Below are 17,762 nucleotides of genomic sequence, written 5' to 3' on the forward strand. Positions count from 1 at the left end.
GTGAAAGCCCATGTAGGTTTGATATATTATACTAAAAAACGATTAAAAATAATTATCATGCTACAAAGAATTACAAGTAAGCCTAAAAACATCAGATTTAAGTTGTTTCTAACAAGGAAAAATACGAAAAATAGCTGATTTCGTTCCAAAGCGAACAAAACACAGTTGATATGTTGGCCACTAGATGGCAATGTTTAGAGTGTACGACTCTAACGACAACCTTGAAAGTGTATTGACTTCGTACCAACTATCTTAAGACCTGATGTTGACTACAACGGTTTCCCCTGTAAGGCAGGCAGGTGTACGAAATGTTTCGTGGTATTTCAGGTAATCTTCTGTGACTAAAAAGGAAAAGTGTGGTGCGTACGTGATTCGACTAATCAGCAGTTTAAAAGGAACTAATATTATACCAGCTCACGTAAATATTCCTAGTTGTTTAAAAGCGGAAATATGAGAAGGCACGATACGTAAGTTAAATTCCAACAATATTCTTAGTTGATTGAAAGCGGAAATGATAAAAGTGAGAATTCCAATATTTGGAATTTGCATTGATATGATAAAATTTACCTGTTAAACTACGTTTGGTTGGTTTTGATTGAGTTATAACGCGGACGTTCACACAATTTTATATCGGATACAAAAATTCCATAGTTACAAAACAAACATTAAATTACTAATAGTATCTTAAAGTATGCCATATTATCGTATTATCCACACCAAACATGTTCGCCCATTCAGCCGTGGGGGCGTTATAATACTACAGCCAATCCCACTAATCGTTGGTAAAAGTGTAGCCCAAGAGTTGGCGGTGGGCGGTGATGACTAGCTATCTTCCCTCTAGTCTTACAGTGCTAAATTAGGGACGGCTAGCGCAGATAGCCCTCGCGTAGCTTTGCGTGAAATTCAAAATAAACAAACAAAATCATTCCAGAATAAACCATTTATGGTCTTTGTTTCAAACGAGATCTGAATCCACAGAGAAATGTTCGAGAATTGGAATATTCTGTGCTACTTACATAGGTTTAAATTGATAGGAAAGATTATGACCTATACTATTAATGTTCTATCCTGTTTGTTAAAACGGACATCCTTTTCCATGGTACAAACATAAGTTTGCGTTAAGGACAATCTTCGAAGACAAACTTAAGTACACAACTGAAGTATTTGTTCAGTTATTTATGTCACTGGTTTAAATAATAAACAGTATTTTTGGATGTTCTACTAAGTAATATATTAACACTATTTTGGTACAATCGTTGCTTAGGGTTCGTAACGCAGGTAAAAATAATATGTAGAATCATAAACGGATTTTGCTAAGTTCGGTTATAATTCTGCATACTATTCTACCATTTTCTTTTGTTTATATATACCTTCTGCTTTATCTCTGTTTTTTGTTAAGTTTTTTTTCGGTATTTCCTATCTGAACGGCTAGATAAGGGACGTATGAGATTCTCGGTTATGATTCACGGACGATCTTCCCTAATTGGATCTTCTTATTAGAAGAAAGACAGCAGCCACTCATCAGCGCACCTGCCACCACAAGTGCTTTATATTGATTAACAGGATTGGCGTTTACTTCTATTACGAAAAAACTCAAAGTGCAGAGCTGTTCAGCAGTATCGCGGCGCAAACCCCAGACCTTCTAATAAGTAGCCCGGTATGCTAACCGCTAAGGCATACTCGACTTATAAGTTATTATTTTAGGGATTATATGGTGCTCTTATAAGTGATGATTCATCATAGATAATATCCAGGGGTATGCGCTGGAGAAGCAAGAGGCCTTATCTCCCCCAGTAATAAACTTGGTGGCTAGTTATTACGTTTCATAATTTTGTTAGCAGGTTCTGAAATTTTGCACGTTTTTGTAGCCATTTTCAATGATTATACGATATTTTTTCTAAATTTCGCGCAAAGTTACACGAGAGCTATCTGTGCTAGCCGTCCCTAATTTAGTAGTGTAAGACTAGAGGGAAGGCAGCTAATTACCACCACCCACCACAAACTCTTGGGCTACTCTTTTACCAACGAATAGTGGGATTGATCGTCACATTATAACGCCTCCACAGCTGAAAGAGCGAGCATGTTTGGTGTCACGGGGCTTCGAACTCGTGACCCTCAGATTAGGAGTCGAGTTCTTTAACCAATCCTTATTTGAATAAGGCTGCTTGCAGTTTATAGTTCACGACGACACACAACACATTATTTCATCTATATTTAAATGAGTTTCTTTGTGGTGTATAGTTCTTGGATAAACACTGCAGTTAAAAGCATATACGTTAATGTTACCCCATGAATCAGACATGACACGAATAGCGTACGTTACCGTATTTTACGCCTTGTAAGATGCTACACTGTGGAATACGCACCCCAATTTTGGAAAGACAATTCTAAGAAAACAGTATTTTGACTCAGCAACCAATACCTTGATGCAACCTTAACTATTTTTCAACCTACTGAGTAAATAAGTCAAATACATCACATTCCTCACAGTATATCAACAATATTAGTTAAACTGAATGTTTTATGTTATTGAAGATACTTGTAATTGTTAAGTAATAAGATAATGGTCTGTATGAGAGGCTGTTTTGAGTAAACCCTAAGCTAACCTCTTGTCTTAACACATCACTTTTGTCTTGGAAGACGCATGGCGATTTTTCAGGGAAAACGTGTCATGCAACGCGTAAAATACGCTATATCTGATGTACTTTTGGATTTGTGTCAAAGTCCAGCGCCATCTTCTTTCATTTTCGTGGTGGTTTTTTTTTTTAGGGGGGGGGGATGTATACCACCATACAAGCATAACCAGTGGTCACCTCTGATGAACTGAAGTTAGGAATAGTTTGAACTGTAAAACAGCACACGATATTAACACTTTTCATGATATCAACGGCCTCATTGGTCAGAAGAGGAAGGTAGAAAGTTGCAGGGGCACAAGTTCAAGGTTAAGCGTGTCATTGGTCCGATAAGAACAAACGGCTCAGAGTTTGGCGCCAACGCAGTCTTTACAAACTTTACAAGATCTTCAGGTGGACGCTTGGAACATTGCCAAACATAGGTGGATCCGATTCCGAGAAAAATATTAATGAAAAAACGAAAACGGTTGAATGTGTTTTTCTAGACTTGAAGTGCTTTAATGTGAAGTTTGCTGAGAAACATTGATTAAACTGATCACACAAGGAAGTTATTTAAGTATATAGAATATTGCTGTTAAGATTTTTTAAATATATGTTTACAGACGATGATAAAAGCATCGGACATTTTTTTCAGGTACAGTATAAAGCTGCAACACCACAGACACGTACGTTACATTTTCTGTTTCATATACAACAGTCTCGTTTCTTCAGAAAGACATAACCATTATTTTCCGAGAGTAAACGTTTCGTGTTGTTATCATTCTTTGATTTCTTCTTTCTTTCTCTACCTATCATGTTCATATAATAAGGTGACCATAATTTGTAAACACAAAGCGAATAAGGAAAGGTATATTTACAGTCACCAGAATTCCAGATAAAAGCAACCCTGGGGAATCTTGTATGATTTAGTGTCACTTGTATTACCTTGATGAGTGAGTTTGCTTTAGGATTTTATTGCTTTAAAAGAGAAAAAAGATCATTACCATGGCGACCGGATGTGTTGTCACATGTACACAAGCAAACAGTGCTAATAATTATTGGCCGAATGTTTACTGGTTGTTTTGTTGTTGTTGCGAGCTTCATAACATAGGAAATGTTTCGGACCAGTGTTTTCAGATCGGGGACACTTCTCGAATCAGCGCGACTTTCCTCATTCAGGGGCAGTCTTCGGGAATTGGGAGGTCCCTGGCCGCCTTAACAAGAATCGAAACGTTTCTTAGACTACGGTTCATGTTGGGCAGATTTACTATATGACAAAAGTAAATCTGGAAACGCGTTGTGACAGTTATTCGAGATGAGAAATTGCGTCTTATTTAGAAATGTTGACCTCATACGTCACCTGTTTTTGGCTTCTTTCACTGAAATGGTTTGAGTGCAGATAAAGGGATATAGTTATACCGGTATAGCTTTATTGAGTTAAAAACTGGCATAAAAAGTTACCATTATATAACCTTCCGTTTAATATCCTATCGTAGACCAACAGATTGTGACGTAGTTTCTGTTCCAAGTGACAAATGTTTTAAAGGTAAGTTAATGTGGTCTGTAATGCTGATTTGTTTTTTGTTTGTTTTTAATGATTTGTTGGAAATTAAAAATGCACGTGACAAGTATACCGCTTTTCCGAAAAGTCAGGACCTCCACGCGTATGTACTTCCGCTATACACGTGACTGAAACTGGTCGGACAGGTCTCGTGTATTTGATGCACTCTGAGAGACAGAGAAAGTGAGAGATAATGGATAAGGTAAACACACTCAGGGAGTTAGTCGCGAGTTTCGAAGAATCGTTCAAGGCTGAACGATAGGTTGATTCCGGGACATGCTGTCCACTTGATAGGCAGACGACTGTGGCATTATAAAAACCCACACCCTATCTGAACAATAAGAAACTATAACTACACTGTTAAAATACTCTAAATTGTGAACTGAATAATATTAGCACGACTGGAACACTTATTTAAATTTAAAAAAAACAATATATTTTCCTAAAACTGTTTATTGAAAGATAACTCGCGTAAGAATACATCAAATGGATGAGTTTCTCAAAAACCTTGATAAAAAAAATTTCTACAAAGCCGATGTATGTTTAACGCTTAAATTTCTCATTCATGATTTATCACTTATGTTTACAAGTCGTGAATTAATTAAGGTTTAAATTATTAACACTGAAAGGTGTGAAAACAACGCTGTAGAATGAATTGTCTTTTTCACCTCACGCATAGCTGATGTACTTTCCACGAACTAACAAATAAGTGAGGAATATCAACACGTGGTCAGTAAGAAACAATACAATACTGAGTGGAATCACCAACACTGTAACACAGCCGCAAGACGTAGTCAAGTAGAACGCCCCCCGGCGGTCTGAAGAGAATCATATACGTAAAAGGAAACGAAGATCCGGCGGCGTTCGTGAAACTGGATTTCAATGCCAGTGAGTTAGTAGTGGTTCAATGACACTGTGACTTTTCTCCGTGTTTGAAGGTCAAAACCGAACAGTCAACCATTACATGCAACACTACCGAGCGAACGCTTACGTCACGACACATGGTGCGTTTCTACCAATAAAGTTCTGCGTGGGGGAAAGGCTTGTATACGAGCATAGGTATACTACTAGGTATGGTTACATTTATTATTACTTTCAGTCTTTGTTAAAGATCAACGAATTACAACAAATGATATATTAATAATGGCGAGTAACCCATTTCAAGTAAATACATATATACAGAATAAACAGTTGACATGGATACTAAAATCTCTTATTTAAAACAAGTAACATTTTAATATCCTTCGGTCATTTTATGTTGGGTGTGAAAAATGACCCTTGACACAAGCATTGGTTAACAAATTGGAAACATTTGAGATGTGGGTGTACAGAAAGATTATTAAAATATCTAAAACAGACAAGATAACGAACGAAGAAGTTCTCGATGTTGTGAATGTGAAAAGATGCGTTGTACCAACCATCAAGAGGAGGAAATTTGGCCTCATCATTGAAACGAGACAAAATCCAGCGAGTCCTTCCAGAGAGTGAAACAGAAGGGAAAAGACATATGTGAAGACCAACAACAGAGTGAACAACAAATGTTGATTGAAATAGTAAAACATGAAGACCTGGTGAGAAAGTTACAGAAGTGGAGGACTGTGACAGTGAAACTTCCTGGGGATGAGGTCATCTTAACCTGATGATGAATTAGTGGGGTCGTTTGTTTGTTTTGAATTTCGAGCAAAGCTACACGAGGGCTACCTACCTTAGCCGTCCCTAATTTAGCAGTGTAAGACTTAGAGGGAAAAGAGCTAGTCATCACCACCTACCGCCATCTGCTGGGCTACTCTTTTACCAACGCATAGTGGGATTGAACGTATATTATAATCCCCCCAAGGCTGAAAGGGCGAACATGTTTGATGTGACGGGGATTCGAATCCACCACCTTCAGATTGCGAGCCAAACGCCCTAACTACCTGGTCATGCCGGACCCAACTAGGTCGAAGCGTTGTTTCGTGTTGTATTTTTTTTAATAAATGTTTTAAATATCTTCATTAGTCATTCCTATCGTAAATAACGACTGACACTTCATCTAATACATACCAGGCGTGGCTTAAAGGTTGGTGTGCCTAACTTTGGATCGGATGGTCACTCTTCACGTACAATTAGAAACAAAAAAGGCGCGTTTCACACTTTTGGAAAGTGGATGTGGTTAAGAATGATGGTCAAAGATGGCGGTATGTATGTGTTCGTTGATAAGTTGTCTTCTGTAGTTTAAAACTAGTGGCGATCAGTGCAGCTTTAAATGTGATAGCAAGTGAATCAGCTTCTACTTTTGTTGTTGTTGTTTTCAGTAAAAAAAAAAAAAAAAAATAGTTGAAATGGAATTGCTCATTAATCACCAACCAACACATATCACCTGTACCACAGAATTGCACCTGTCTTAACCTAGAAAATGTTTAAGGAGTTTCACGTGCAAGACCCTGAACAACTCATTCGTACCCTTCTCTACACGCACACTAACGTATACGTAGCACGCAGTACCCAAGGGATTTTTTGTCACGTGGTTCTTTAGAGGACCTTGATGAGTCATCCCCGGGATGACGTATTGGTAAGGCAGGTGCAGGACTTCCGGACTGACTAGATTCTGTTCTCGTGACAAAACTTAATATCCCCACAAAACTATCCCTCCTCCAATGAAAACCGAAAAATAAATAAAAACATTGAGAGTAAAGTCAGCCATGAATATAAATAATTATCACTAAGTTACCCTCACTCCTGTGTGTGTGTGTGTGTGTGTAGATAGATAAGAGTACCAGAGAATTATCAGCAGTTTACACGGTTAGTCATCCACAAACATGTTAAAATAACGGTGTATTGTAAATATTGTATTTTGTCGATAGCTGTACCTTTATCAGTTGGGGTCGTCGTGGCTTTATTACTTAAATCAATATGTAGTTAGTTTATTTGGTTGTTATCGTAGGCGGTCACGATATAATAGGAATCTAAACGTCACTTCTTTTTTTTAAATTGCTAGTTTAAAAAGAGAGAATAGAGATAGAAACACTCACACAGAAAGAAGATAGGTTGTTTAAAGTGAAAATCATCAGAACAGTAAACAAATAGGTCTAAGGTTTGAGATATGAGGACTTCATTTCTACAACCTACAAATTCTTATTTTGACTATGTCTAACAGATGTATTAACTGAATATGTTATCAGTATGAGGCGTGGTATTGAATGTGTGACCACTATGATGTATGGTTATCACCACACCATGTGTTATGTATGTGTTTGTAAAATATACATAGCTACTATATTTATACTTTGTAGTTATATGGGGATTCTGTAAACACTAGATTCGATGGATTACTGAACTATACTGGAATGATGTATGGAATAGATCTAGTAACCACATCTTGAGTTGTTTACCTGTATACACATGAAATGCATGTGGGCTAGTACTTATATTTGTATATATACATCCAGACTTTATAGTTTGTTTTTTTAAGTTGTAAACATTTTTAACATTTTTTTTATAGTTGTTATATTTCCCTGCCGCTGAACATACTAAGGCAGGTCACGGGTTTTCTGCAGCTGGCCAAATTTCCTCTTAGAATAACATCCTACACACACTACAAAGTCGAAATTGTGTTAATTAACAATTATTAATTGATTATATTAATATACCCTACCCTCCCCCTATTTATGAGTCGTGACACTTTTACAAACCTTTTTAACTGTGACCACCCTAAACTATCGTGGACCATAACTGTTACATACTTTAAATGTTTACTAAATCAAATATATAGTAACAAAATTCTGCCTGACTTTTTTGCAGAATCACCATTCTTTGTCCTTATAGTCAGCCTCAAGAGTGGCTACTCTATCGACTGTATCTATAAAATTCGCAATCACGCAAAATTGACTATATTTCAATACTTACTATCACCCATCACCATGATTAGTGATCCGATACTCGAAACTCAGCTTGGTGCTACTTACTAAGCTATAGATTAAATATGTGTGCTGTATGAAACAGTCTAGACATTTCAATAATGTTTTAGATGTTTGTGTAACATGGCCGATAAAGATCACACGGGGTTAAAAGGACTGATTCTGTTAGCAGCGTCATGTACAAAAAGGCAGGAACCCTCTACATAAACAAATTATACAGGATACTAATACAGTTACAACTATAAATTAATAACTGCTATTGTACATGCGCCATATAAATATTAAGTTACATCCACGGCCTGCACACATATTATGAGGCTCCATATAAACCACAGACTGCATTAAAACGACCGGGTGTCAATGGTTATACAGCCACTGTTATTTGTTAGGTTTTCAAATAAACTTAAAAACTAACCAAAGAGTGAGCAAAGATGGTTTAGTAATACTATCCAGGTTTTATTACATTAATCATAGCCCTTTTGCTATAGACTGGTAGAACAATAATAAATAATAGTCGATCCCTATTATGAACCACTACTGTGGTTCATGATTATTCATGATTAAAGTATATAACAAAAACACGATGTAATGGATTTTACTTTTACTTTATCTGATGGATAAGCGGGAGGTGGGAATGTACATAACGCAAGCCTCCCCAATGGCTCAGCGGTATGCCTGTGGACTTACAACGATAAAAACCGGGTTTCGATACCTGTGGTGGGCAGAGCACAGATAGCCCATTGTGTAGCTTTGGGCTTAATTTAAAACAACAACAACAACAACAACATAGCGCAAACAAAATAATAATAAATCGGCAATGGGCACATCACAGACAGCCCATTATGTTGCTTTGAGCGTAATTACAAAACAAAATAGTTTTGTAAGTAAAAACATGAACGTCAAGCTTTATTAACTTGGTGAAAACCTGGCGTGGAAAACGGGCAATCACCTAGTTAACAATTCGTAGAAACATCCGGCATAGGTCGACTGCGTTCTTTATTCAACACTCTCTCTAAAACAACCAGTTCATCACGAATGAACAATTTCTATTTATGAAATCTTTCTGAAGAATTTCCAAGTTATTAGACGTAAATTACAAACCAATCTAAGTTGTTAACGTGGGCTAATGTAGTTTTAACGATGAGATAAGAAGGTTGTGTGTACAGTTTCTGTCACATTACTTATGACACCTGATCGATTTTCTCCTTTCAGAACATTAATGACGGACAAACACTTAAGTATTGAAAAAAAAGCTCTTTTATCGTAACAAGGATACGGTCCGGCACGCTCGACTCGTAATCTGAGGGTCGCGGGTTAGAATCTCTGTCCCATTAAACAAGCTCGCCTTTTAAGCTGTGGGCGTGTTACAAGTTACGGTCAATTCCACTATTCGTTGGGAAAAGAGTAGCCTAAGAGCCGGTGGTGGGTGGTGATGACTAGTTGCGTTCCCTCTAGTCTTATACTGGTAAATTTGCGACGGCTAGCGCAAACAGCTTTTGTATAGCTTTCAAATTCAAAATAAACACACAGACATATACCACCTATTTCCTTCCTCCCTTCGTGGATTTGTATTTTCTAATTTTTTGATATAAAATATGTTAACGTTGAATCGGGGCTGGCTGGTATGGCCTAATCCTTAGCGTGAACGAGCTGTGAATCCGAGAGTCCATGGCCTGTTGACAACAAAAAAATAAAATAATAAAATCCACTCCCTACTTTGGGAATTTGAGCATGACATAAGTCGGATAATTTGTACTGTATGTTTGTAAACTTACGATTGAAAGTGGTGGAACAGTAGACACAGGATAAAGGGGTGGCCGTAGCACTTTGTGCACATTCTCAAAGAAACGAACAAGCTAGATTCTCCATTCTTAAAATAGGCTACAAGTTCCAGCTGAGAAAAAAATGGAAGTAAAATGCTAAAAGTAAATCAATTTTAAACTGACTCCTAAAGGTGAATGCAGAATTGTCGTGACGTAGTTGGTGAAAGCAAAGAAGTAATCCTGAACTGGTTCAGTCAAGCCAGCGACGGATCCTAACGGCACTCTGGTGAACTACAAACACTAGTTAATGACAAAAAAGTGAAGTTGTCACTCGCGTAGATTCAAAATTCGCCAAATTGAAATCTTAAAACTTGTTTGTTTGGAATGAAGTATAAAGGTACACAATGGGATATTGTTATCTGCCCACCACAGGTATCGACACCCGGTTCTATGCGTGGTGAGTCCGCAGACATACCACTGTGCCAATGGAGGTCAAACACTAGATCACTGCTTCTTTGGAATTAAGCATAAAAGCTACACAATGGGTTATTTGTGTTATACCCAACACGGGTATCGAAACCCGATTACTAGTGTTGTATGTCCGCAGACATACCGTTGTGTTCCTTACGGGTGAAGTATTAAAACGACAACAACTTATCTGAAGTCGTTTATGGACTTTTCTGTTGACACAACGTTTTGCGCAAACGTCTACTTTAAGTTTTCAATTCACCATCGTAATATGTAAATAACTGAGAATGTACACAAGGAACTCCGATTAGTTTTGTTTATTAAGAATTTCGAGCGAAACTACAGGTGGGTCGTCAACGCTAGCCGTCCATAATTTAGCGACGATAGACTGACTAGTAGAGGAAAGTCATCTAGCCAACACCTCCCACCGCCAACTCTTGGGCTACTCTTTCATTAACGAATAGTAGGAATGGTTTGACATTATAACGTTCCCATGTCTAAAAGGGCGAGAAAGTTCGGGTGACGATGTTCGAACCCGCTACCCGTTGATTGTGAGTCAACCACCCTAACCACTGGGCCAAAGATATATATAAGAAAAAGGGTCATGGCATAAAATCAGTTAAAAACTGGAGAATGAGAACCGTGCACGCGCTCTGAAGCACGTTGCGAACCACTGACGTAAATGTACAAATTAAAAAAGTGCATTACAATCCATTTTTTTGTTGTTGATTCCGGGATAACATGACAAGCAACAAAAATATCGCGATAGTCTTTTACGTAATACACAAGTAATATTTTCATTAAACTCAAATTGCTTTCGTTACATAACACATATGATCTGATTGTAAACTACTTGTTATATTTTCCATAAAACGTGGTTGGGCTCATGAATGATCGTAACATGCATGGGCCACGAGCAATAACTTTGTGCTTTCGTCACGATGACGATGGCAAAGCAGTCGAAGTTGAAAACACGACAAGAACGTAAAAAAGTTCTAGTGAATCTGTGGGACTATGGCCCACATTTATAGGACTTATATAGTGCAAATGTAATACCTGAACTACTATTCTGCTTAATAATTATCACCGGTATAATGCAAAAATCAATTTATTTAACCAGGTTATAAGCGGTAATTATTAGGCCTACTTACTTACTTGCTCTAATGTAAATCAATGCCAAATTTGGGGTACGTTTTCGGGAAATCCCCATAAGAGTGCTTTTGCAAAATATCCTGGTTTTCTAAAGGGGTTGGGTGAAACATTTTACCTCAGTGTAAACCTCAGGTGATTCGGTTTTCTAAAGGGGTTGGGTGAAACATTTTACCTCAGTGTGAACCTCAGGACCGAGGTGTAAAGGGGTTGGGCGAAACATTTTACCTCAGTGTAAACCTCAGGACCGAGGTGTAAAGGGGTTGGGTGAAACATTTTACCTCAGTGTGAACCTCAGGTGATTTCTAACTGACTGTTTAGGATGAGTCATGTTACACACAATCTTGTTGCACAAATGCACGAGAAGTGCAGAAGAGCCAGTTTCAAAATCCAAACATTCCTTTTAGATGTTGATTATTATTAAGCACAAAGTTACACAAAGGGCTATCTGTGGTCTGTCCACCACAGGTATCGAAACCCGGTTTCTAGTTGTATAAGTAAGTCCACAGAAACATCGCTGTGCCATTGGGGTTCCGTTCGTTTAAAATAACTTGCGGTTTTCAAACGATTTGTTGTCGTTCCTTGTATTTTTAGCGTTGAGATAGAAAATAGGATAAATCGCGGAGAATCGAACCCTGGGTTTTATCGTTGTGAGTCTGTAAACTTACAGCTGAACGAATCACGGGGGCGAACGATCCTTACATTGCTTGAATCAACAACGATTTAAAACACAAAGTGTAAAACGAAAGTTTCTCAAGAATGTAGTTCCATCCGACAAAAATAAATGACACTGCATGTTAACACAGCCAAGTGGCCCAGCAGCATTACTTATTATTACAGCACTTGTGAGGACACTACTTACCGAGCTGAAAACTTCAATCACGCGTGTGATGAAGATAAAACTTTATATTCACTGTTCCGTCCCCAAAATGAAGTACAATATTACAAAACATTTACAGTTTTATCAATATAATGAAACAGAAAACTACAATAGTTACGTCTACTTACATTCTGATTGGGAATACTTGTACGGGGACTGATAAGGTTGAAGCGTCACCTGGCTGTAGTAATGTGTATTTTCAGAGGAAGGTGATTTTGATATTCTTGGAGAAACTGAAATTCGAAATTATACGGTTGCGTATTTGCATAAAACTCAGGTCTAACAATACATAATTAAAACCACTATCAATACACAGTTCAGAGCCGATCTTTAAATGTAGGTCTGTAAAAAATTCCGTCAAGTTTTCATACAAAAAAACATGACTTACAAAAATCATGGCCCTACATACCAAAGTAGGAAGTATGTAAAGGAGAGACAGTATAAAACAGATATTTATACAAAGGGAAGTAGTATTTTAACACATTACATTTCTACACAGGAAGTTAGTGTAATAGATTATAGAGGAGGGATAATGTAAACAGATGTAAGATAAACATTATTTTTAAATTGAGCAATTCCTTATTCTCCGAGGATGTATAATAAGTTTCAAAGGTACATTCTCGAAGGTTAATTAACCAGTAATACAAATACGAAAATCAAAACTAGAAATAAGCTGAAGTACCTGAGACTGGCTGCAAGATAGTTTTGGATTCGTCTGTACTGACATGACCGCTGCTACTGTCCACGTCTGAAACTCCACTATCAGATGGGCTTGGTGGTAGAGAACCTAAAATAAACATGGTTGTTATAACCTTACATGAGCTGTGGTTAGACAGATCTCATTGTTCTAGTTACTATGGGAACATAGGACTACTACACTTTCGAAATGTGAACACCACCAATCACTGAAAAGTTCCGTGACTCGTTTAATACATTATTACACAAAAAGTCTTTAGAAACACTGACCAGATGCTCGAGAGGTCACATATTTATACAGGCTGTACTGTATAAATGTAACTGGAACATGTTACGTACATTAATATGCGTTTTTGTAACTTACCCCAATTTACAATATTAAATTTAATTCAGTTTGCACTTGAGTTATTATATACGATTCAAGATAAAACTTTAAAAAGATTCCTTTAAATGGTTATAACTGCACTGGCTTTGGTCTGGTTGTTGTTAATTATAAAAGCTACACAATTGGCTACTTGTGCTCTGCTCAGCATGAATATCGAAACCTGTATTTTGGAGTTGTAAGCCTTCAGACTTAAGTGAGCCAATGAGGGCAACTATTTTGGCAAAATGTGATAGGTTTGGTAAATAAAGTTTCACACGTGTCAGTTCTGCTTCGATATTTGGCGATAGCGTTAAGAAGTCCCCCATTATACCCACGACGTTACCTGTTAAAACAGGTGTCAATTCAGTTTCGATGCTTACCAATACCCCTAAGAAGGCCGAACCTGGTTATTCGTTCTTCAGTCAAGGGTCGAAAACACCGCTATCAGCGACGATGCCCAACTGATGACCGAAGACGGAGTGGTTTTTATTACACACATTTATGGCTAATTATTAGTTTTTAGCAGCTTTTCAGGTAGAAGGTTTTACACAATTGGTAATAATTAAACAGACGGAATCGAGGTGAGAATGCAAATAAACCCACGAGATTACTCGTAAACACAGATAAACTCGAGCCCAGAATGCGATTAAACCCGTGACATTACAAGTTAAAACAGTTAAACTCGAGGCCAGAATATCATTTCTACCCACAACATTACCTGTTAAAACAGTTAAACGCGCTAGATAAAGAATAACTGATAGGAAAATATCTTATTGGCTGATAAGTTTAAATAATAAAAAAGTACTTATACTTTACCAAGTTTGTTTGATGTTGTTTTTAGCCAAAACCTCGAGACCTTTCCCCACACATCACACTTGAAACATGCTGTGTATTTGAAGATCAATGTTAGTTGGTAAGGCCCATTTTTGCACGCGATTTAAGTTAGGTCACACATATTTATGTTCTGACTATACATAATTTATTTAAAAAGAATTTTAAAAACGTCAGTTAGTACTATTTGGGAAAGCGAAAAATCAGTCTTCTCTAAATTAAGAAAAAAAGACAGTCACGTACATACATATTGCCCCCTACCCAACTGATCTATACGAGGAATGAAGCAGGAGACAGGAAGTGATAAATTCTATTACAGCGTGATCTATATGCTCTTTAGACCATGACTACAGTGGGATACAAATTTATAGGTATACATAAAAAAAGCTATTTTTATACGATGCTTGTGACGCTTGTAACAGATTATCTGAATTTCCTTGAATTACGCTTTGGAAAATATTCGTTATTAAACTATAGACATTAGGTTTAAAAATGAGCTTCTAACTTTGCCACGGATCATGGCTCTAGTCGACAGCTTTCAACCTTTTATCATCAGTATCATCATACCATAATGAAATTTTTGCTTATATGATACTGGAAAAAAAAAAAAAAAAAATTTCGTGATGTACAACCCCCAATTTCGCGAAATTTTTATCCTGTGTGCATTTAAACTTGAAATAAAGGTTACGATTTTCCCTTTTCTTTTCCGTTTACGGTCACAGAGAACTTTATTTTTCTCCATTCTCAGGGAGCAAATATGATGTCATGAATGTCACACGCGGATCTAATGCACTGGCGCCACGGGTAATTAAAAATAATCTTTCTACTTACGAAATAGTAGAATTGCTCTTCCAAAGAAATAACTTTTAGACTAAATAGATAAATCTGAAAACGCCATTACAATTACTTAAAACTCGCCGTAACAAATAAAATGAAAGTTATGGTCCCAAAACAAACGTTATTTACTTTTATTACGCAAGTAGAAACATATGAACTTCGAAGACTTTCAATCTTTTGTCATTACTATAGTCCCAATCAAAGCCTCCCAAACCTTTTGTCATTACTATAGTCCCAATCAAAGCCTCCCAAACCGTTTGTCATTACCATAATCCCAATCAAAGCCTCCCAAACCTTTTGTCATTACCATAGCCCCAATCAAAGCCTCCCAAACCGTTTGTCATTACCATAGCCCCAATCAAAGCCTCCCAAACCGTTTGTCATTACCATAGCCCCAATCAAAGCCTCCCAAACCGTTTGTCATTACCATAGCCCCAATCAAAGCCTCCCAAACCGTTTGTCATTACCATAGTCCCAATCAAAGCCTCCCAAACCGTTTGTCATTACCATAGTCCCAATCAAAGCCTCCCAAACCTTTTGTCATTACCATAGTCCCAATCAAAGCCTCCCAAACCTTTTGTCATTACTATTGTCCCAATCAAAGCCTCCCAAACCTTTTGTCATTACCATAGCCCCAATAAAAGCCTCCCAAACCGTTTGTCATTACCATAGTCCCAATCAAAGCCTCCCAAACCTTTTGTCATTACCATAGTCCCAATCAAAGCCTCCCAAACCTTTTGTCATTACCATAGTCCCAATCAAAGCCTCCCAAACCTTTTGTCATTACGATAGTCCCAATCAAAGCCTCCCAAACCTTTTGTCATTACTATAGTCCCAATCAAAGCCTCCCAAACCTTTTGTCATTACTATAGTCCCAATCAAAGCCTCCCAAACCTTTTGTCATTACTATAGTCCCAATCAAAGCCTCCCAAACCTTTTGTCATTACCATAGTCCCAATCAAAGCCTCCCAAACCTTTTGTCATTACCATAGTCCCAATCAAAGCCTCCCAACATTTTGTCATTACCATAGCCCTTATCAAAGCCTCCAAACCATTTATCATTACCATAGCCCTTATCAAAGCCTCCAAACCTTTTAACTTTTCCATATCCCTAATCAAAGCCACTCAACCGTTTATCATTACTCTGACCCTAAACGAAGTCTCCCTACCTTTTAGCTTTACCATGACCCTAATCAAATTCTCCCAACGTTTTAGCTTTACCATCTGTGTGGTATCCATGTAACACCTTTTACTTTACTTCCACTGACAACTTCTTAGGAGTTATGTTAACTGAAGCGCTCACCAATGTTTCACCTATACCATGACCCCAACTCATCAACTACAATTGGCTGAACGAAGCCCAGTTGCTTGCGTCCCGGACTGTAGACTTGTGGTTCCGTTGTTCGCCACCTGTTATCGCAAAAACCAAAAAAAAAAACCATTGCGGTCCGTAAATCGGGGCCGTGAATGCGTTATAAGAGTGACAGTCAAATTCCACTATTCAATAGAATAATAAAATAGCCTACGAGTTGATGGTGGGTTGTGCTGACTAGCTGCCTCCATCTAGCTTCCATCCAGAATTAGGAAGAACTAGAGCAGATAATCCTTGTGTAGGTTTGCGTGAAATACAACAAAACAAAGAAAGCAATACGTAACTTACACGGCCAGGCATGAGTTAAGACATTCGACTCGTAATCTGAGGGTCGCAGGTTCGAATCCTCGTCGCACCAAGCCTGCTCGCCATTTCAGCCGTGAGAGCGTTATAATGTTACGGTCAATCACACTATTCGTTGGTAAAAGAGTAGCCCAAGAGTTTGTGGTGGGTGGCGATAACAAGCTGTCTTCCCTTTAGTCTTACACTGCTAAGTTAGGGACGGCTATCGCAGATAGCCATCATGCAGCTTTGCGCGAAATTTAAAAACAACAATAAAAAACATACGCAACCAACACAGTTTCTCAAGTATACCACGTGGTTTAACCACTACATAATTCAAAGTTTCGGTGCGCCTGGTTTTCTAATTTGATTAATTGTTTAAATAGTCCTAGCAAATTTTAATTACATTTCCACAAGAAAAAGTACAAAATTAACAGGAACATTAGACATGATTTCTTTATTGCACAAAATCTAGATAATGAGTAATGTCTTGTATTTAATTAATTTATTATTAAAATTATACAAAATAAAAATTAAGTAACAAAAATCACAAAGAGTGCGTATGCACAGTATTACCATCGTCAAGTTGCATACGGTATCTGTTCCGGATAAAGAAAATTTTGGCAAATGGTCTCTAACTGACATTACTCTATTAACTTTCTATATATCTTAATGAAGTCAGGAAGTTGAACGTAATATGTTTTTTTCTTCCTCAGAATTCTACATACAATAACAATCTATCTTTAGAAAACGAGAAAGTCACCAAAACGCTTAGTTGACTTTACAGAACCTTAAGCGGATAACAGGTGTTTTTTAAGCATCACTCGACCAATTAAAGCGCTTTATGGTTTCGCTGTTAAATGCAGAAAAACTGACGAGCTGCTGACAACCAATAAGCACAATATTCGCGATAAAAGCTTTATGTCGAAGAATACGTGTAACAAGCTACAAGAACTATCGTTTAGTTTCTTTGCTTTTGGAATTTCGCGCAAAGATATACGAGGACTATCTACACTAACCGTCCCTAATTTAACAGTGCCAAACTAGAGGG

General features: G+C 37.6%; 1 protein-coding gene across 2 annotated transcripts in view; it reads right to left on the reverse strand.

Moving 5' to 3' along the window:
* The window catches only part of LOC143244365 (uncharacterized), a 151,092-nt gene that overhangs the window by 9,245 nt on the left and 124,085 nt on the right, over nucleotides 1-17,762 (reverse strand). For both annotated transcript variants that reach the window (XM_076488902.1, XM_076488903.1), the window contains exons 5-6: nucleotides 13,012-13,116; nucleotides 12,458-12,562 (exon numbers count right to left, since the gene is read on the reverse strand). In XM_076488902.1, the coding sequence (XP_076345017.1) occupies nucleotides 12,458-12,562; nucleotides 13,012-13,116 (210 nt within the window). The remainder of the gene's footprint in view (nucleotides 1-12,457; nucleotides 12,563-13,011; nucleotides 13,117-17,762) is intronic.

This window comes from Tachypleus tridentatus, chromosome 2 (assembly GCF_004210375.1).
Source record: "Tachypleus tridentatus isolate NWPU-2018 chromosome 2, ASM421037v1, whole genome shotgun sequence".
Classification (NCBI taxonomy): Eukaryota; Metazoa; Arthropoda; class Merostomata; order Xiphosura; family Limulidae; genus Tachypleus; species Tachypleus tridentatus.